Source organism: Budorcas taxicolor, chromosome 17 (genome assembly GCF_023091745.1).
Source record: "Budorcas taxicolor isolate Tak-1 chromosome 17, Takin1.1, whole genome shotgun sequence".
NCBI classification, from domain to species: domain Eukaryota; kingdom Metazoa; phylum Chordata; class Mammalia; order Artiodactyla; family Bovidae; genus Budorcas; species Budorcas taxicolor.
Window position 1 is genome coordinate 29,183,071 of NC_068926.1, and position 19,354 is coordinate 29,202,424.

Genomic DNA, 19,354 nt, shown 5'->3' on the forward strand with positions numbered 1-19,354 from the left:
CCTTTTTTTGAGGAAGCAAAGTTCTCTCTCAAGAAATAACTGCTGAATTTTCAGGATCTCTGGAGTACTCCAAACTCCATGCCTTATTGCTACACAGCTAACTATATAGACAACAGCTGTGTCCTTTCTCCAAAGACCCACGTCACTTATTTTCTGTAGATTACCAAATTCACACCCAGAAATTCTCCAGCCGCACAGCTCTGGAGGTAGACGCTGAAGACGCCAGGCGGGTTCCGCTCCCAGGCGCAGAAACCTAAGTACTTTCCAATCATCCGCTTTGGTGAGCGAGTTCTCCCAGACCAAAAGTGCTTGGCAACAAAGATACTGGAGCATTTAAAATATGTATTTAATAACCTACCGATGTTTACATTTCTTTTTTTTGAAGGAATAAAAAGAAAAAAAAAACATTTGGTGACCCCCCCCCCCCCTCCGAAGACATAGGCCCACCAGCGCATCCGCCGCCACACAGGTGCCTCAGCCCGCTGTCATCCAGGTTCCCACAGCCCCGCCCGTCGCTGGACAAACAGCCAATAATGTGAGAGAACGCCAGGAAGCGCGATGACGTAGACGCTGACGCCCGCGTGATGACGCAGGCGGCGTCACCGTCTCCAAGGAGCGGTCTGGGGCACCGGTTTCAAAGTCGCAGGGCGGGCCGAGTGGACTTCCGCTGCTGGCCCCGGGCTTCTCGGTAGTCCTGGCGTCGCTCCCCGCCCTTCCAAGGATGCCGCCGCCCGGCTGCCCGCAGGCTCTCTCGGCGCTCTCCTGAGTGGCCTGCCACGACCCCGAGTGACCCGCGGGACGTCCAATATATCCAGCCGCGTCCCTGGTCCTACTTGGCTGGGATTCGGGTGAACGTAAAACAGTTCACTTGGCGGGTCCGCAACAGACCTGAAATTTGGTGTCTCGCTTGAGCGAGGGACTGGGTTGGGACTCGGGAGAAGGAGGCGCGGCGGGGCTGTTGACGCCGCGTGAGTAGGATGCTGATCACACCGCTCGAGTGCTAGACAACCTCCGGAGCTTTGCCTTAGTTTTGCTTTCCCGCATTGCGAGCTTTGTGTCTTTTTGAGAAAAGTAAAGGTAGTGAAAGCTCCAAACAAATTGCATCCAAATGGCCACAGAAATCGACTTTCTGCGAGATCAAAGTAAGCTCCACATTCCTTTATTGAGAATTTTCATATGTAATGTTTAATGTCGTCATCGTTGACTGAATCGTTGTCTGAATGCCTGTTGGGTACGTGCTAATTTGTAAAAACTTAAAAGAAGTTAAGCTGCAGAAAAAGCTTGATGGTATGTATGAGGATACGCGTACATTAAGCAGAAGCGTTTGGGAAATACTTAAGCCTACGAGGGACTCTGCTAGATGCATGTTTGTTATGCTCCTCACATGCTCTGGAGAAATTAGAGGGCCAATTGCCAGGACGAGTTTCTAAGTCTGCAGTTAGAACCTGGAGGCACAGCTCCGGCCATTTGTCCAAAAGATATTTATGGAGCTCCTGTTTCTATTATGTGCCAGGCACTAGACAAGCATAGCTGTTATGAAGATAAGGAGGACTGTTCTACCCTCCAATAATTTAACTTGAGGAGGGAAATATATGATTTCCATAAATACACTGAAGTAACAGCAACTGTCAACTCTTCTGCCTCAGGTTTCTCACAGGGTTGGTCGAATGACTAAACGGCCGTTAAAATATGTGTGGGATTTAGAATAGTATCTGACACAGTGCTAACAAATATTAACTATTACAGGGTTATAATTTACCTGGTGGTGGTGGTTAAGGAAGGTACTATTTGGGCTGAAACTTTATATTTGAAGTAAAATATAAATTTACTAGATAAAGAACTGTGTGGTTGAGAATATTTACAACATGGGAGGGACTAGGAATATGTTTTGTTAAAAACTTTGAAGAAGGTTTGTTTGAATGAAATTTGATGTATACAGGGAAATGGCAAGTAGAGCTGAAAGGGAAGAATTTGGCCAGATGGCAAAGGGCCTTTCTGCTGTGTTTTCAGGAGTTGGAATCATTGCACAGGTTATAGGAATCACTGAAAGGAATCCAGTTGAGAGTAACTCGATCAGTTTGTGATTTATTTGAAAAACCCAGCTGGCTCTTAGGAGGAACATGCATTACAGCAAGTGCAGTCAGGTGATTGTTATTATCCATAAGGTAGGTATAGTGAGATTGGAGATGAAAGGATTTGGAAGAAAGAGGTATAGGGCAACTAAGGTTTTTGGCTTGCTTGAGCAGCAGGGAAATGGGGGAGGGAGGGGAGGAAATGGTACATTCCATTTTGGAAACACCGTAGGCCAGTGATGGAGAACTCAGCCTCTGGATTCAGTCTGTCTAGGCTCTGTGTTAGCTCTGTCTCTTTTGTATGTTTTTGACCTTGGGCAGGTTACTGAGCTTCTTTGTGCCTCAAATTTCTTACTTGTAAAATGGGTATAATAGCACATGGTGGTGTTTTGAAGGTTAAATGAGATGATGCAATAAAGCACGTAGCATGGTGTGTAGCACATTTCAGGTGCACACTTTATCTAAAATCATTAATGACATATATGACACTATAACATTACCATTGTTTCTTAGGTTTGATATGGGAATATCCTTCATCCCATAAAGAGGACTAGCTTACCACCATCTGAGTGGTGTGGGACAAGAATTGGTGGTGAGAAGTTTGGTTGGGGTGGGAGAGTTCCTGAGACACTCATAAACTATGTTTTAGAGAAATGCACCAGCCAGAATTCTTAAATAAAACTGAAGTCCAAATACCAGAGAGAACGATAGAAGCCACGATGAATTATTTCTTGAAAAATGAATGGTAGTTCACCAGAAGAGAAGTGCGTGGAAGAAGGGAATTTTCACAGGGACCAAAAGAAGCAAAGGCTCGGAGGCTTGAAATAACTGCTTATTCAGGAAATTGAAGGATGGAATAGTAAGGTTTGCAGGAAGAGATGAAAATGAGAGTTGGATGTCTATGATTCTCCCCTTTTTTCCTTTAGACCTCGTATGCCAGTTATAATTGGTGGGTGACCAGATTAGTTGATTAGCTAAACACCAGCTCAGGTAAATACAGAAAGCTTACCCTTCTCCCACCTACCTCTGACCTTCTCTTCATTGACTTCTATTGATTTTGAGCCTCCTTTAATTTGTTATAGCATATTTGCAGTACACCATTCTTCCACCTCCATCTAAGAAGGCAGGTCTTAGGACCTGTTCAAAGAGTGACATGTATATTAAGCTAAGGAGTGAAGAGTTTATTCACCAGTGGGGATGCAGTCTTTTTTTTTCATTCTCTTAAGAATGTCTTTCATAGAGCAGAAGTTTTGAATTACTGTGAGATTCAGTTCATCATTTTGTTCTTTTATGGGTGTGTCATATATAAAAACTTGATCTTCCCAGGTGGCACAATGGTAAAGAATCCACCTGCCAAAGCGAGAGATACAAGAGATGTGGGTTCGATCCCTGGAGTAGGGAAGATCATTTGGAGTAGGAAATGGCAACTCACTCCAGTATTCTTGCCTGGAAAATTCCCTGGACAGAGGAGCCTGGTGAACTATGGTCCATGGAGTTGCAAAGAGTCGGTTACAGTTGAGTGAGCACACACACATATCTAAAGATCTTTGCCTTACTCAAGGCTGCAAAGCTTCTCTTCTGTGTAGTCTTCTAGAATTTCTACACTCAAATCTATGAGGCATTTTGAGTTAAATTTTGCACAAGGTGTGAGACAAGCGTCAAGGTTCACTTTATTTTATATATGGATGCACAATTGGAAAGACTATCCTTTCTCCATTAAATTACCTTTGCTGCTAAGACACTTCAGTCGTGTCCGACTCTGTGTGACCCCATAGACGGCAGCCCACAAGGCTCCCCCGTCCCTGGGAGTCTCCAGGCAAGAACACTGGAGGGGGTTGCCATTTCCTTCTCCATTACCTTTGCATCTTTGTTAAAAAGTCAGAGGAAGATATTTGTGTAGATCCATTTCTGTTCTGTTCTATTGGTCTATCTGGAAACCAATATCCTGTCTTGATTATTACAGTTTTATAATAAATCAGCATGGCCTTTCAGATTTGTTCTTTTCACAGTTGTTTTGACTGTCATAGGTCCTTTGCACTTCCATATACATTTTAGGATCAGCTTGTTAAGTTCTACAAAAAAAAAGGATACTGGGATTTTGATAGGCATTGTATGACTCTCGATTAATTTGTGTAGAATTCACTTAATGATATTGAGTTCTCTAATGAAAAAATATCTCTCAACTGATATCTCTTTAATTTTTTTCAGTGACATTTTATAGTTTTTATATATAGGTTTTGCACATATTTGGTCAGATTTATCTCTACGTATTGCTGGTTTAGCTACTATTGTAAACTATTTGTTTACTTTCCATTTCTAATTTATTGTTTCTAGTGTATGGAAATACTTTGTGTGTACTTACCCTGTCACCTTTCTAAACTCACTTAATAGTTCCAGTAGGTTTGATGCAGAGTCTTTCAGATTTTCTACATTGACAGTCTTTTCATCTGTGAATAGACTGTTTTACTTCTTCCTTTCCACTTTGGAATGCCTTTCATTTCATTTTCTTGCCTCATTGTACTTACTGAAACCTCCAGTACAGTGTTGAGCCAAAGTGGTTGGAGTAGACATCTTTGTATTGTTCTTGATTTTAGGGAGAAAGTATCTGTTTTCAAAATTAAATATGATACTAGCTGTAGTTTTTCCACAGATGTCCTTACTAGGTTGAGGATACTAATTTCTATTCCTAGTTTTCTGAGAGTTTTTAAAATCAGAATGAATATTGGATTATTTTTTTTCCAAATGCTTTCTCTACATTTTTTGAGATTATCAGATTTTTTTTTCATTTGTAGTTTTTTAATGGCAAGATTTATATAGATTACTTTTCAAGTGTTAAACTTGCCGTTTTGGAATAAACTCTTGGTCCTAATGTATTATCTTTTTAATATACTATTTAACATTGATTATCTTAAATGTCTGTTTAAAATTTTCATGTCTGTGTTCATAAACCCTTTGTAAAAAAATTTTTTTTCCCCTAATGTGTTTGTCTCGTTTGGTGTCAAGATATGCTGGCCTCAGAATTACTTAGAAAGTATTTTGTCCTCTCCAGGTTTCTGGAAGATGTTTGTGTAGAATTGATATTTCTTCCTTAAATGTTTGGTAGAATTTACTAGTGAAGACAATTGAACCTAGAGCTTTCTTTGTGGAAGATTTTAAACTGTAAATTCAGTTCCTTTAATAGATAAAAAGTTAGTCACTACTTCGTTTACACAAGACATACCCTTCACAGATCTTACGTACATATGGAGTTCTCTGTGCAGCTTTCTCTCCTATTCTTTGTCCTGGCAATTCTAGTTTACTTGGTTTCCACTGAGTCTCAGCTTCATCTCTTTAAATCAGAGAATCTGCCTATCTTTGTGTGCAATTTTCCTCCCTGTTTTCTGGCATGAAATATCACTCAAGTCATTCAGTTCAGTTGAGTCACTCAGTCGTGTGACTCTTTGCAACCCCATGAATTGCAGCACGCCAGGCCTCCCTGTCCATCATCAACTCCTGGAGTTCTCTCAAACTCATGTCCATCGAGTCGGTGATGCCATCCAACCATCTCATCCTCTGTCGTCCCCTTCTCCTCCTACCCCCAATCCCTCCCAACATTAGAGTCTTTTCCAATGAGTCGACTCTTTGCATGAGGTGGCCAAAGTATTGGAGTTTCAGCTTCAACATCATTCCTTCCAAAGAACACCCAGGACTGATCTTTAGGATGGACTGGTTGGATCTCCTTGTAGTCCAAGGGACTCTCAAGAGTATTCTCCAACACCACAGTTCAAAAGCATCAATTCTTCGGCGCTCAGCTTTCTTCACAGTCCAACTCTCACATCCATACATGACCACAGGAAAAACCATAGCCTTGACTAGATGGACTTTTGTTCGGAAAGTAATATCTCTGCTTTTGAATATGCTATCTAGGTTGGTCGTAACTTTCCTTCCAAGGAGTAAGCATCTTTTAATTTCATGGCTGCAGTCACCATCTGTGGTGATTTGGGAGCCCCCAAAAATAAAGTCTGACACTGTTTCCACTGTTTCCCCATCTATTTCCCATGAAGTGATGGGACCGGATGCCATGATCTTCGTTTTCTGAATGTTGAGCTTTAAGCCAACTTTTTTGCTCTCCTCTTTCACTTTCATCAAGAGGCTTTTTAGCTCCTCTTCACTTTCTGCCATAAGGGTGGTGTCATCTGCATATCTGAGGTTATTGATATTTCTCCCGGCAATCTTGATTCCAGCCTGTGCTTCTTCCAGCCCAGTGTTTCTCATGATATACTCTGCATATAAGTTAAATAAGCGGGGTGACAATATACAGCCTTGACATACTCCTTTTCCTGTTTTTAGGCTGGGGCAATCATAGTGCTCACTTCATTCATTTTATGTTTGTCGTTATCATTTCCTGATGTCTTGTACCTGGCAAATCACTGTTTTGTTTTTTTGGTTGTCAGGTGGGAAAATGGCCCATGTTACTTTATCTTGAGCCTGAGCAGAAGTCAATTTGCCCTACTTTTTAATCTTAAACACAAATACCTTACTCCCACTATAACTGTTTTTTGACCTCATCAAGACCTGTATTCTTTGAACCCTTCATTTTCTTTCATTTCCTTAATTCTTTTGCAGCTTTTTTTTTTATACAGGCTATAACAGTTTTCCCCATTTTTATACAATTTCCCCATTGATTCATCTGCTCTTTCGTTATTAATATTAATGTGACCATGCCCCTGCTTTTCTAGAGCATATACTCAATAACACCTTTTCCATAGTTTGCTTTTACAGTTCTCATACCCATCTGTTCAATAGCCATAGATAAAAAATCTCCTGGATAAGTGCCACCACAGTTTCTAGTAGTAAGTAATTGGGCTGGGACTTGAACCCAGTGTCTTATGTTCTTTTCTATCCGGCAAAGACACTTGCTTGAAAGAAAAATTATAGGCCTGTTTCACTTATGCACACAGACACTAAAATCCTAAATAAAATAAAAATATTAATAGATTGAATCCATCAATGACTATTAAGCTCATTTGTGTGTGTAGATATATAATAAACATACAGTCACCTTCATATTGGGTTCATCCCAGCAATGGAAGGGTGGTTAGCATTAGAAAATTATCAAGTATGTAAGAAAAAAACCTAGATTAATAAAGAAACATATCAAATGTATGGATTAGAGCACTCAGTATAGTAAGCATGTCAATTCTCCCACAAATTAATGGATAGATTCAATGCAATCCCAAACCTCTATTTGACATGTTTCTAAAATCTATGTAGAAGAGGTGAAAATAGCCAAAAGAGTTCTAAAGAACATCAAGGTGGGAAATTTTATTTTATCAACTATTAAGACATTATAAAAATGCAGTTATTAAATCAGCTCTTTGCGACCTCATGGACTGTAGACAGCCAGGCCCCTCTGTCCATGGGATTTTCGAGGCAAGAATGCTGGAGTGGATTGCCATTTCCTTCTCCAGGGGATCTTCCAATCCAGGAATCAATCTTGCGTCTCCTGCATTGACAGGTGGATTGTTTACCACTGAGCCACCTGAGAAGCCCCTATTATACTGGTAGATAGATAAATACAGAGATCAGCTAGCACAGAAACAGATGCATACATCCACAAACACTTGTTGTCTGAAAGAACAGGCAGTACAGATCAGTGGGAGAGGGATAGGCTGTTGAGCAAATGGTGCTAGGATAATTGGCTATCTAAATGAGAAAGAAAAAATAACATCTTTCTCACACCATATAAAAAAATTATTGGTTGAAGGAATACATTCTCTTTAAACTTTCAGAAAAAAAAGTTAAGAGGGTGTCTTTATGATCTCAGGATCATAGATTTCTTCAGCAAACATTTTTGACTGAAAGAAAAAAATATATATGAATAGACTGCATTAGCCTACTCCAGTATTCTTGCCTGGAGAATCCCAGGGACGAGAGAGCCAGGTGGGCTGCCGTCTATGGGGTCGCACAGAGTTGGACATGACTGAAGCGACTTAGCAGCAGCAGCAGCAGACTGCATTAGAAGTAAAAACTTGGATAACACAAGAAACATCATCAATATAATGACTGCCCCAGCCACAGGGAGGGAGAATAGACTTAAAATAAATATAATGAAGAGTTGATTACCATCCACAATTTAAAAATTTGTCTTTCACGAACAAAAATACATTCACACTAATAGAAAAATGTTAAAGAATATGGTAGGTTATTTACAAAAAATAAAACCTTATGAGGTGCTAAAAATATGAAAATGTCAATCTCATCAGTAATCCAGAAAATGCAAACTATAAAGTGAAATAAGTGCTTGTTGAATGAAGGAAATGGTAGATTCACATTACAGTAAAATTTCCTCCAGTTTAAAGCAGTCTATGAAGACTGTTTTCCCTCGTTGATGCATAATTGACTTCTTAACCTATTTCACTTACTGAAATGTCAGATTTAGTATTTTTTCTTACTTAAAACCTTATCAAAAAGTAGTAGTTTGTGTTACTACTAGAGACCAGACCCTAATTTTAGTGCCATGTGTCAGGTAACTCTTAAAAATTCTGAGGATAACAATAAAAAGGAATAATTCTTTTTAAACTTAATAAAAGTTAAAAATGGTTTAAATTATTAATACTTTGTAATTACTTATTCCTTCCTCAGAATAATGTCTTGTGTGTGTACATGCTCATTTGTGTCCTGTGCGTTGCAACTCCATGGACTGTGGCCCACAGGACTCCTGTGTCCATGGAATTCTTCAGGCAAGAATACTGGAGTGGGTTGCCATTTTCTTTTCCAACATATGTGTCATGTTTCTCTACTAAATTATGTATACTTTCAAGGAAGGAACTATTATCTGAAGTTAACAGTGTAGAATGTATACATTTTGTGTGTGTACATTATATACATATATTAATTTGTATATAGTTAATATGTATGGGCATATATATGTATATTTGCTTATGTGTGACATGCAGAAAAGTAGAGAAAATAAATATAAAGCTTAGAGGATTATTACAAAGCTCAAAACTCATATAATCATAACCCAGGCCAAAAAATAGAACATTGCTAGCACCCCAGATGACCACTTGTGATTATACCCATTTCCTGCTCCCCAAAGATAAAGATAATATCTGTAATTTTACACTGTAAAAACTGTTTTGCTTGTGATTGAAATTGAAATTTATGTAAATGGAGTCATAAACTATGTTGCCTTCTGCGTTTGGTGTCTTTTATTTAATATTATGTTTTTGAGATTTCTTCATATTCTTGCATGTAGATGTAGTATACTCATTTTAATTACTGTAGAATATTAAAGTTTATAAATTTATCATTTTTATCCATTCTTTTGATAGATACTTGCAGATGTTTCCATTTTGGGGGCGATTGAGAATAATGCTGTTATCAGTGTTTTCTGTCATATGTGAAGAACTAACTCATTGGAAAAGACCCTGATGTTGGGAAACATTGAGGGCAGGAGGAGAAGGGGATGACAGAGGATGAGATGGTTGGAGGGCATCACTGACTCGATGGACATGAGTTAGAGTAAGCTCTGGGAGTTGGTGATGGACAGGGAAGCCTGTTGTGCTGCAGTTCATAGGGTCGTAAAGAGTGGGGCAAGATTGAGCAACTGAACTTGGGTAGTATAGTCATTTTCACAGTATTGAGTCTTCCAATCCAAGAACATGGTATATCTCTCTGTCAACTCAAATCAGTCTTTGAGTTCTTTCATCAGTGTCTTACAGTTTTTTGAGTACAGATCTTTTACCTCCTTAGGTAGATTTATTCGTAGGTATTTTATTCTTTCGTTGCAGTGATAATTGGGATTATTTCCTTAATTTCTCTTTTAGATCTTTTGTTATTTATTAGTGTACAGGAATGCGAGAGGTTTCTGTGCATTAATTTTGTATTCAATTTTACCAGATTCATTGATTAGCTCTAGTGGTTTTCTAGTGGCATGTTTAGGATTTTTTGTGTATCGTAGCATGTCATCTGCAAACAGTGACAGTTTTTCTTCCCAGATCTTCATTTCACATAGAAGTGATTTTTATGAATAATGGTTTGTTCTTTTCCACGAGCATATCCAGCTGACCTGGAACCACTTACAAAAAGATTGTGCTCCCCTCTTTATTACTCTGAAGTGCCCTTTGATCACAGTTCAAGTGCTCATATATATGAGAAATATACCCACATGGGTATATTTCTGGATCCTGCGTTCTCTTCCATAGGTTAGTTTTGTTTATATAACTATCACACAGTCTAAATGCCAATAACTTTTTAATAAATCCTGATCTCTGGTTGAACAAGTCCTCCCCCCTTGTTCTTTTTTCACAAAATATTGTTTTTCTCATTGCATTTCCACCTATATTTTTATTTTTTATATTTTTTATGGATAGGGCATCATGTTGTTTTAACTTGCTTTACCCTAATGCATAATGCTTATTGTTTTCCAGTAATTCCCCAATGTTGATCAACTAATACATGCTTATTTCCCATCTCTATATATTATTCTAAAAGATGGCTACACATAGTCCTATTCATTTTAATTTGGAATGTTTGATTTCTTATTGTGGATTTTTTTTTCTGGTTTTTTGAGTACCTTGCATGCAAACCGTTCTCTGGTTATGTGTTTTGAAAATGTATTCTCATAGCCAGAGGTTTGTCTTTCCATTCTTTAAACATTGTCCTTCACAGAGTAAGCAGTTTACATTTAATAAAGTCCATATTAGCAATATTTTTTTTTCTTTCATGGGTTGTGCTTCTTGTGTTGTATATGAAAATGAATTGTCAAAGTATAACTCATGTAGATTTTCTAAGTTTTCCGCTATAGTTTTGGTAGTTTCATATTTTGTATTTAAGACAATGAAGGATTTTTAATGAATTTCTAAGATGCAAAGTTTGTGTCTTTACTTTCTTATGGTTCTCCATTTGTATCCTCCTCATTTGTTGATGATGACTAAAGACTTAAAAGTCTGTATTTTCTGTGTTAATGTGCTTTTTATTCCTTTGACCAAGGTCAAGTTGTCTGAGTTTGCGTGGGTATACTAGTGGACTCTCTATTCTGTTCCATTTATCTTTGGTTTTATTTGTTTAAAATACGATGCTCTCTTGATTATTTTAGCTTTCTAGAAAATCTTGAAATCAGAAAGTGTGAGTTCATCAACTTCATCAGTATTGTCTTGACTGCTCAATGCAGTGTTTAAATCAAGTTTGTCCATATCTACAAAATAACTTGCTGAGATTTTTATTGCCACTGTATTGGTCTTTAAATCAATTTAAGAGGAATTGACATCTTAATATTGTGGTTTTTGGTGATTAACAAAGACTATATCTCAATTGATTTTTTTTTCATTGCTTTCAGGAATGTTTCGTATCTTTTTCCTTAAAAGAAAATCGTTCAATTTATTGAAAAAATAAAAGAACCAGTCCAACCATTTTCCTCTGGCTCCCTCTACCCCCACCCTCCACTTCTTACAATCACCAGTCTGTTCCCTGTATCTGTGAGCTTGGTTTCTTTTCATATGATATTTGTCTTTCTCTGTTATTTAACTTCATAATACTCTGAAGATCCATTCATATTGTCACAAATGGCAAGACTTCTTTCTTTTTTATGGTTAAGTAATAGTCCATTGTATGTATACCACAATTTCTTTATTTATCCAACAGTAGAAATTTAGGTTGTTTCCTTATCTTGGCTATTGTAAATAATGCTGCAGTGAATACATGGTGCATATCTTTTCAAATTACTGTTTTCATTTTCTATAGATACATACTCAGAAGTGGAATTGCTGGGTCATACTGTAGTTCTGTTTTTAATTTTTTGAGGAACTAAAACCTCCAGACCTTCAAAGTAGGTGTACCAATTTATATTTACATTTCTACCAATAATACACATCTTCACACTTGTTTTTTCTTTTTTTTCTTGATAATAGCCATTCTGATGGGAATGAGGTGATATCTTATTGTGGTTTTAATTTGCATTTTATTGATGATTAGTGATGTTGAATATCTTTTCATGTCTGTTGGCCATCTGTTTGCTTTGGGAAAATGTCTATTCAGATCTGCCCATTTTTAAATTCAGTTTTGTCTCTTTTTTCTGGCTATTGAGTTGTGTGAGGTTCTTTGTATATTTTGGATATGTTCCCATTATCAGGTATGATTTGCAGTTATTTTCTCTCATTGATTAGGTTGCCTTTTCATTTTATTAAGTTTTCTTTGCTATGCAGGTGCCTTTTCCTAAGAAGTTTCAAATGAAACTGCATTTTCACAATGATTCGGTTCAGAGTACTTTTCGATTTGTCCTGTCATTCATCCTGAGACCAATAGGTTACTGAAAGGTAATTTCTTACATAACGGATATTTTTCTGATAGTTTTTATCTCTCGATTCTGGCCTAATTTTGCTATTATCAGGTAATGTACTCTCTTTGGCTTTGCAAGGGAGCAAAAATAAGTTTCCTGTACCCTTCTAGATTGTTGCCCGTGACCCCCTATTGTAAAAGACAGACTAATAGGAGAAAACAAACAAGTTTAATAACGTGTTTACCTTCTGTATACATTAGTGATCCAGAAAAACTCCTTTAAATGCTGAAGCCACAGTGTTAAAAAACATTTTCAGATAAAGACAAAAGGAGATATAGGAAAAGAGGGTGAGCCATTACAAGAAGTTACCAAGAAAAGCACTGTAAACAAGAGTAAGATTGTTATCCAGATTTAAGTCGTTACCTTGGGCTTCTCCAGTGGCTCAGATGGTAAAGAATCTGCCTTCTGAGCAGGAGAAGACCTGGATTTGATCCCTGGGTAGGGAAGACACCCCTGGGGAAGGGAAAGGCTGCTCACTCCAGCATTCTTGCCTGGAGAATTCCATGGATAGAGGAATCTGTCAGGCTGCAGTCTATAGGGTTGCTAAGAGTCAGACACAAACTGAGCGACTAACACTTTCAGGGCTTCCCTCTGGCTCAGACAGTGAACAATCTACTTGCCGTGCACGAGAACTGGGTTTCATCCCTGGGTTGGGAAGATCTCCTGAAGAAGGAAATGTCTGCCCACTCCAGTATTCTTACCTGGAGAATTCCATGGACAGTAAAGAGCCTGTCAAGCTGCAGTCTATAGGGTCACAAAGAGTCGGATGTGACTGAGCGACTAGCACTTTCTCTTTCTGGTATAAAGAGGGGGATGTGCTTACAAATGGAATTTTTCCTTATAAATGTAAATATCTTTAACAAAAGGGTAACGAAGATCATGGCATCTGGTCCCATCACTTCATGGGAAATAGATGGGGAAACAGTGGGACTATTTTTTGGGGCTCCAGAATCACTGCAAATGGTGACTGCAGCCATGAAATTAAAAGACGCTTCCTCCTTGGAAGAGAAGTTATGACCAACCTAGACAGCATGTTGAAAAGCAGAGACATTACTTTGCCAACAAAGGTCCGTCTAGTCAAGGCTATGGTTTTTCCTGTGGTCATGTATGGATGTGAGAGTTGGACTGTGAAGAAAGCTGAGCGCCGAAGAATTGATGCTTTTGAACTGTGGTGTTGGAGAAGACTCTTGAGAGTCCTTTGGACTGCAAGGAGATCCAACCAGTCCATTCTGAAGGAGATCAGCCCTGGGATTTCTTTGGAAGGAATGATGCTAAAGCTGAAACTCCAGTACTTTGGCCACCTCATGCGAAGAGTTGACTCATTGGAAAAGACTCTGATGCTGGGAGGGATTGGGGGCAGGAGGAGAAGGGGACGACAGAGGATGAGATGGCTGGATGGCATCACTCACTTGATGGGCGTGAGTCTGAGTGAACTCCGGGAGTTGGTGATGGACAGGGAGGCCTGGCATGCTGCGATTCATGGGGTCGCAAAGAGTTGGACACGACTGAGTGACTGAACTGAACTGAACTTCTTCTCAATTTTTCAAAGCTTTTCCTATTCTGTTTCTTAAGAATTATCAGCCTAAAATACTTTTTATGCCAAAGAGATGTATTTTAGGATGGTATATTCTCTTCAGTTTAAGTCTTTTGAAAGTTAAGATTTACTCTTATTTAAAGTTTTAGTTTTTCTTCTTTTAACTGAAGTCTAGTTGCTGCACAATATTATATAAGTTATGGGTGTACATTATAGTGGTTTGCAATTTTTAAAGGTTATATTCTGTTTATGAAGTATTGACTATATTCTCCATGTTATGCAATATATTCTTGTAGCATTTTTGTACCTAAGGCTTTATACCTCTTCCTCCCCTACCTCAGTATAGCCTCCCCCTCTTCTCACTGGTAACCACAAATTTGTTCTCTATATCTCTGAGTCTGCTTCTTTTAGATTCTATACACACATTTGTTGTATGTTTTAGATTCCACATGTAGGTGATGTCACACGACAATTGTCTTCTGACTTATTTTACTTAGCATAATGATCTCCAGTTCCATCCATATTGACGCAAATGACAAAACTGCCCTCTTTCTATGGTGGAGTTGTATTCCATCTTCTTTATCTATTTGTCCGTTAATAGACACTTAGATTGTTTCTTTATATCTTGGCAATTGCAAATAATGCATGTTATGAATATTGGGGTGCATGTATGTTTTCAAGTTAGTGTTTTTGTTTTTATGGATATGCACCCCAGAGTGGAATTGCTGGGTCACACAGTAGTTCTATTTTTAGTTTCTTAAGAAGCCTTTATACTGTTATTTGTTTGTTTTTCCTTTTTACAGTGACTGCAACAATTTAACATTCTCACCAACAGGATAAGAGGGCCTTCCTTTTCTCCACATCCTCATCAACATTTGTTATGTGCATTCTTTTTGATGATAATCATTCTGACAGGTGTGAGGTGATCTCAGTGTGGTTTTGATTTGCATTCCTTGATAATTAGTGATGTCGAGCATCTTTTTATGTGCCTATTGGCCACCTACATTTCCTCTGGAAAAAAAAGTGTGTTCATTATTTATGCCCACTTTTTAATCATGTTATTTGTTTTTTGATGTTGAGTTGTTTGAGCTGTTTATACATGTTGGATTTCAACCCCTTAATAGTCATACGATTTGTAAATATTATCTCCCACCTCGTAGACTGTCTTTTCATTTTTGCCCTTGCTGGGCAAAATTTTTTAAGTTCAGTAAAGTCTCATTAGTTTATTTTTGGTTTTATTTCCTTTGCCTTAGCAGACATCCAAAACAGTATTGCTTCAATTTATGTCAAGTGTGTTCTGTTCTGACTTTGCTCTCCTTTAGAAGTTTTATGGCTTCCAGTCTTACATTTAGGTCTTTAATCTGTTGTGAGTTTATTTTTGTATATGGTGTCAAGAGATGTTCTAATTCTGTTCTTTTACATGTAGCTGTCCAGTTTTCCCAGCACCATTTCTTGAAGCAACTGTCTTTTCTCTGTTGTGTAGTCTTACCTCCTTTGTCATAGGTTAATTGAACATAAGAGTATGAGTTTATTTCTGGGCTCTCTATCCTGTTGCGTTGATCTATGTCATCTGCTTTTCTGTAGTACAATATTGTTTTGGTTACTGTATCTTTGTAGTATAGTCTGAAGTCAGGGATCATGATTCCTTACCTCTGTTCTTCTTTGTCAAGATTGTTTGGGCTAGTCAGAATCTTTTGTGTTTCCATGCAAATTTTAAAATTATTTGTTCTAGGCCTATGAAAAATGCCATTGGCATTTTGATAGGGATTGCATTGAATCTGTAGATTGTCTTGAGTAGTATTGTGATTTTTAACAATATTGACTCTTCCAATCCAGCTTCATAGTATATCTTTCTATATATTCATGTCTTCAGTTTCTTTCCTCAGTGTCATATAGCTTTTAGGATACAGGATTTTTCTTTATTCCTATTTTATTATTTTTGATATAATGGTCAGTAGTTCAGTTGCTCAGTCATGTACAACTCTTTGCGGCCCCATGGACCATAGCACGCCAGGCCTCCCTGTCCATAGCCAACTTCCAGAGTTTACTCAAACTCATGTCCATTGAGTCAGTGATGCCATGCAACCATCTCATCCTCTGTTATCCCATTCTCCTCCCGCCTTCAATCTTTACCAGCATCAGGGTTTTTTCCAGTGAGTCAGTTCTTTGCATCAGGTGGCCAAAATATTGGAGTTTCAGCTTCAGCATCAGTCCTTCCAATGAATATTCAGGACTGATTTCCTTTAGGATGGACTGGTTCGATCTCCTTGCAGTCCAAGGGACTCTCAAGAGTCTTCTCCAACACCACAGTTCAAAAACATCAATTCTTCGGCACTCAGCTTTCTTTATAGTCCAACTCTCACATCTCTACATGACTACTGGAAAAACCATAACTTTGACTAGACGGACCTTTGTTGGCAAAGTAATGTCTCTGCTTTTTAATATGCTGTCCAGGTTGGTCATAACTTTTCTTCCCAGGAGCAAGTGTCTTAATTTCATGGTGGCAGTCACCATCTGCAGTGATTTTGGAGCCCAGAAAAATAAAGTCTGACACTGTTTCCACTGTTTCCCCATCTATTTCCCATGAAGTGATGGGACTGGATGCCATGTTCTTAGTTTTCTGAATGTTGCTTTTTAAGCCAACTTTTTCACTCTCCTCTTTCACTTTCATCAAGAGGCTTTTTAAAGTTCCTCTTCACTTTCTGCCTAAGGGTGGTGTCATCTGCATATCTGAGGTTATTGATATTTCTCCTGGCAATCTTGATTCCAGCTTGTGCTTCATTCAGCCCAACATTTCTCATGATGTACTCTGCATAGAAGTTAAATAAGCAGGGTGACAATGTACAGCCTTGATGTACTCTTTTCCCTATTTTAAACCAGTCTGTTGTTTCATGTCGAGCTCTAACTGTTGCTTCCTGACTCGCATACAGATTTCTCAGGAGGTAGATCAGGTGGTCTGGTATTCCCATCTCTTTAAGAATTTTCCAGAGCTTGTTGGGGTCCACACAATCAAAGGCTTTGGCATAGTCAATGAAGCAGAAGTAGGTATTTTTCTGAAACTCTCTTCCTTTTTGATGATCCAATGGATGTTGGCAATTTGATCTCTGGTTCCTAATGGTAAATGGGATTGTTTCCTTAATTTCTGTTTCTGATACTTTGTTTTTAGTATATAGAAATGTAACAGATTTCTGTATATTACTTTTATATCTGGCAAGTTTATCAAATTCATTGATGAATCCTGGTAGTTTTCTGGTGGCATCTTTAGGATTTTCTATATATAGTATCATGTCATTTACAAACAGTGACAGTTTTACTACTTTTCCAGTTTGGATTCCTGTTATTTCTTTTTCTTCTCTGATTGCAGTGGCCAGGACTTCCAAAACTATGCTGAATAAAAGTGGCAAGAGTTCCTGATCTTAGGGAAAGTGCTGTAAGGTTTCCATTGTTGAATGTGATGTTAGCCATGGGTTTGCCATGTATAACCTTTATTGGGTTTAGGTATGTTTCCTGTATGGCTGATTTCTGAGGATTTTTTATCGTAAATGGATGTTGAATTTTGTTGAAATGTTTTTCTACATCTATTACGTTGATCATACGGTTTTTATTCTTCAATTTGTTAATGTGATGTATCACATTGATATTTATGGATATTGAAAAACCCTTGGGATGAATCGCACCTAAATATTCAAAAACTCGAGACTTACTCTTTTTTCACCAAATTATCAGTTTTAAATGTTCCATGTGATCTTGAAAGAATGAGTTTGGTATGTTTGTTGGGTACTGTGTTCTATTGTGGGGCTTCCCACATAGCGCAGTGGTAAAGAATCAGCCTGCCAATGTAGGAAATGCAAGAGAGCTAGATTCGATCCACTAGTCAGGAAGGAGGAGGAAATGGCAACCTACTCCAGTATTTTTGTCTGGAAAATTCCATGGGCAGAGGAGCCTGGTGGGCTACAGTCCATGGAGTTGCAAAGAGTCAGACATGACTTGAGAGGCAGAGCACACATATGCGCACACGTTCTACTGTGGGCTTCCCAGTTGGCTAGTGGTAAAGAATCCTCCTTCCAGTCCTGGAGATGAGGGGATATGCACGTTCAGTCCCTGGGCTGGGAAGATCCCCTGGAGGAGTAAATGGCAACCCACTCCAGTATTCTTGCCTGGATAATCCTGTGGACAGTGAAGCCTGGTAGGCTACAGTCTGTGGGGTCACAAAGGGTTGGATATGACTGAGTGGCTGAGCACGCAGCCATGCATGTTCTGTTGTTTTGCTTTTCCTGCTTCAAATAAAAATGTTCCTCGTAGTTTCTGAGAGTCCTTGGCTCTTCTGGACCTTCTTTTCCATTGTGTCTTGCCTATTCCTGTTTAATTTGGATGCTTAGTCTTGCAGTTTCTCCTCTGTGTGGAGGTTTGTCCTGAAAGAGAATTTCAGCAGTTTTTAACTTCTGAAGAAGTATAGTTTAGCCTTATCTCTCCAACTCTTTTCACATCTAGTAGCAGGAATAAAAAAATAAATGTGGAAGGTACTTTTTCTTGACTTCTAAGAATCTGAAGAGCAATCCCAGAGAGACTGAGAATTAAAACTTTCAGAATCAGAGAAATTTGCTTTTTGTAGCTGTTCTTTTTCCCACTGGTAGTAATTATTTGGGAGAAGGCAATGGCAACCCACTCCAGTACTCTTGCCTGGGAAATCCCATGGACAGAGGAGCCTGGTAGGCTACAGTCCATAGGGTCCCTAAGAGTCAGACACGACTAAGCGACTTCACTTTCACTTTTCACTTTCATGCACTGGAGAAGGAAATTGCAACCCACTCCAGTGTTCTTGCCTGGAGAATCCCAGGGACGGGGGAGCCTGGTGGGCTGCCTTCTATGGGGTTGCACAGAGTTGGACACGACTGACGTGACTTAGCAGCAGCAGAAGTAATTATTTGACTTAAGTGTATAGAATATCTAAATTCTAAAATGATGTCTTCAGAATGATTTATTTTCAACAGCAGTGGAGACTAACAGTTTTGCATTGGATATTTCAAATAATATCTACTTTATTTCTGTCATTCAAAGTTGAACATTACAAATTTTTTGTTTGTTTGTTTCAGATCAAAGACTAAATGAAACCCTTAGGCGGTATCAAATGGAAAATTTTTTCAAATATTCAACAGTACAGGTATGTAAATTTAATTGGGGTCTAACAAATTAAGTTCAAATTTGGTTGTAAATATGTCTGTATTTGACAAGTGTAGAATAAATGCTACTTAGGATTATTCCATGTGAAGTTGCCTATAGCACTTGAAAATTTTTCTTACAACTCTGATGCTTGTAAGGAAGCAAAGTTGTTTTTCTTTAATGACTATAAATTCTTTGACCATAGAAATTGCCTTTGTCCTCACCGGAGTTTGAGCTTACGATATATGTATATGGTGTTAAAATGTC

The 19,354-nt window shown here is 38.4% G+C and overlaps 1 protein-coding gene across 1 annotated transcript in view; it reads left to right on the top strand.

The window, feature by feature from the left end:
- The first annotated feature begins 1,108 nt into the window (after positions 1-1,108).
- Positions 1,109-19,354, top strand: part of SCLT1 (sodium channel and clathrin linker 1) — a 249,471-nt gene continuing 231,225 nt past the window's right edge. The window contains exons 1-2 of the mRNA XM_052655079.1: positions 1,109-1,142; positions 19,021-19,088. Of these exons, the coding sequence (XP_052511039.1) occupies positions 1,109-1,142; positions 19,021-19,088 (102 nt within the window). The remainder of the gene's footprint in view (positions 1,143-19,020; positions 19,089-19,354) is intronic.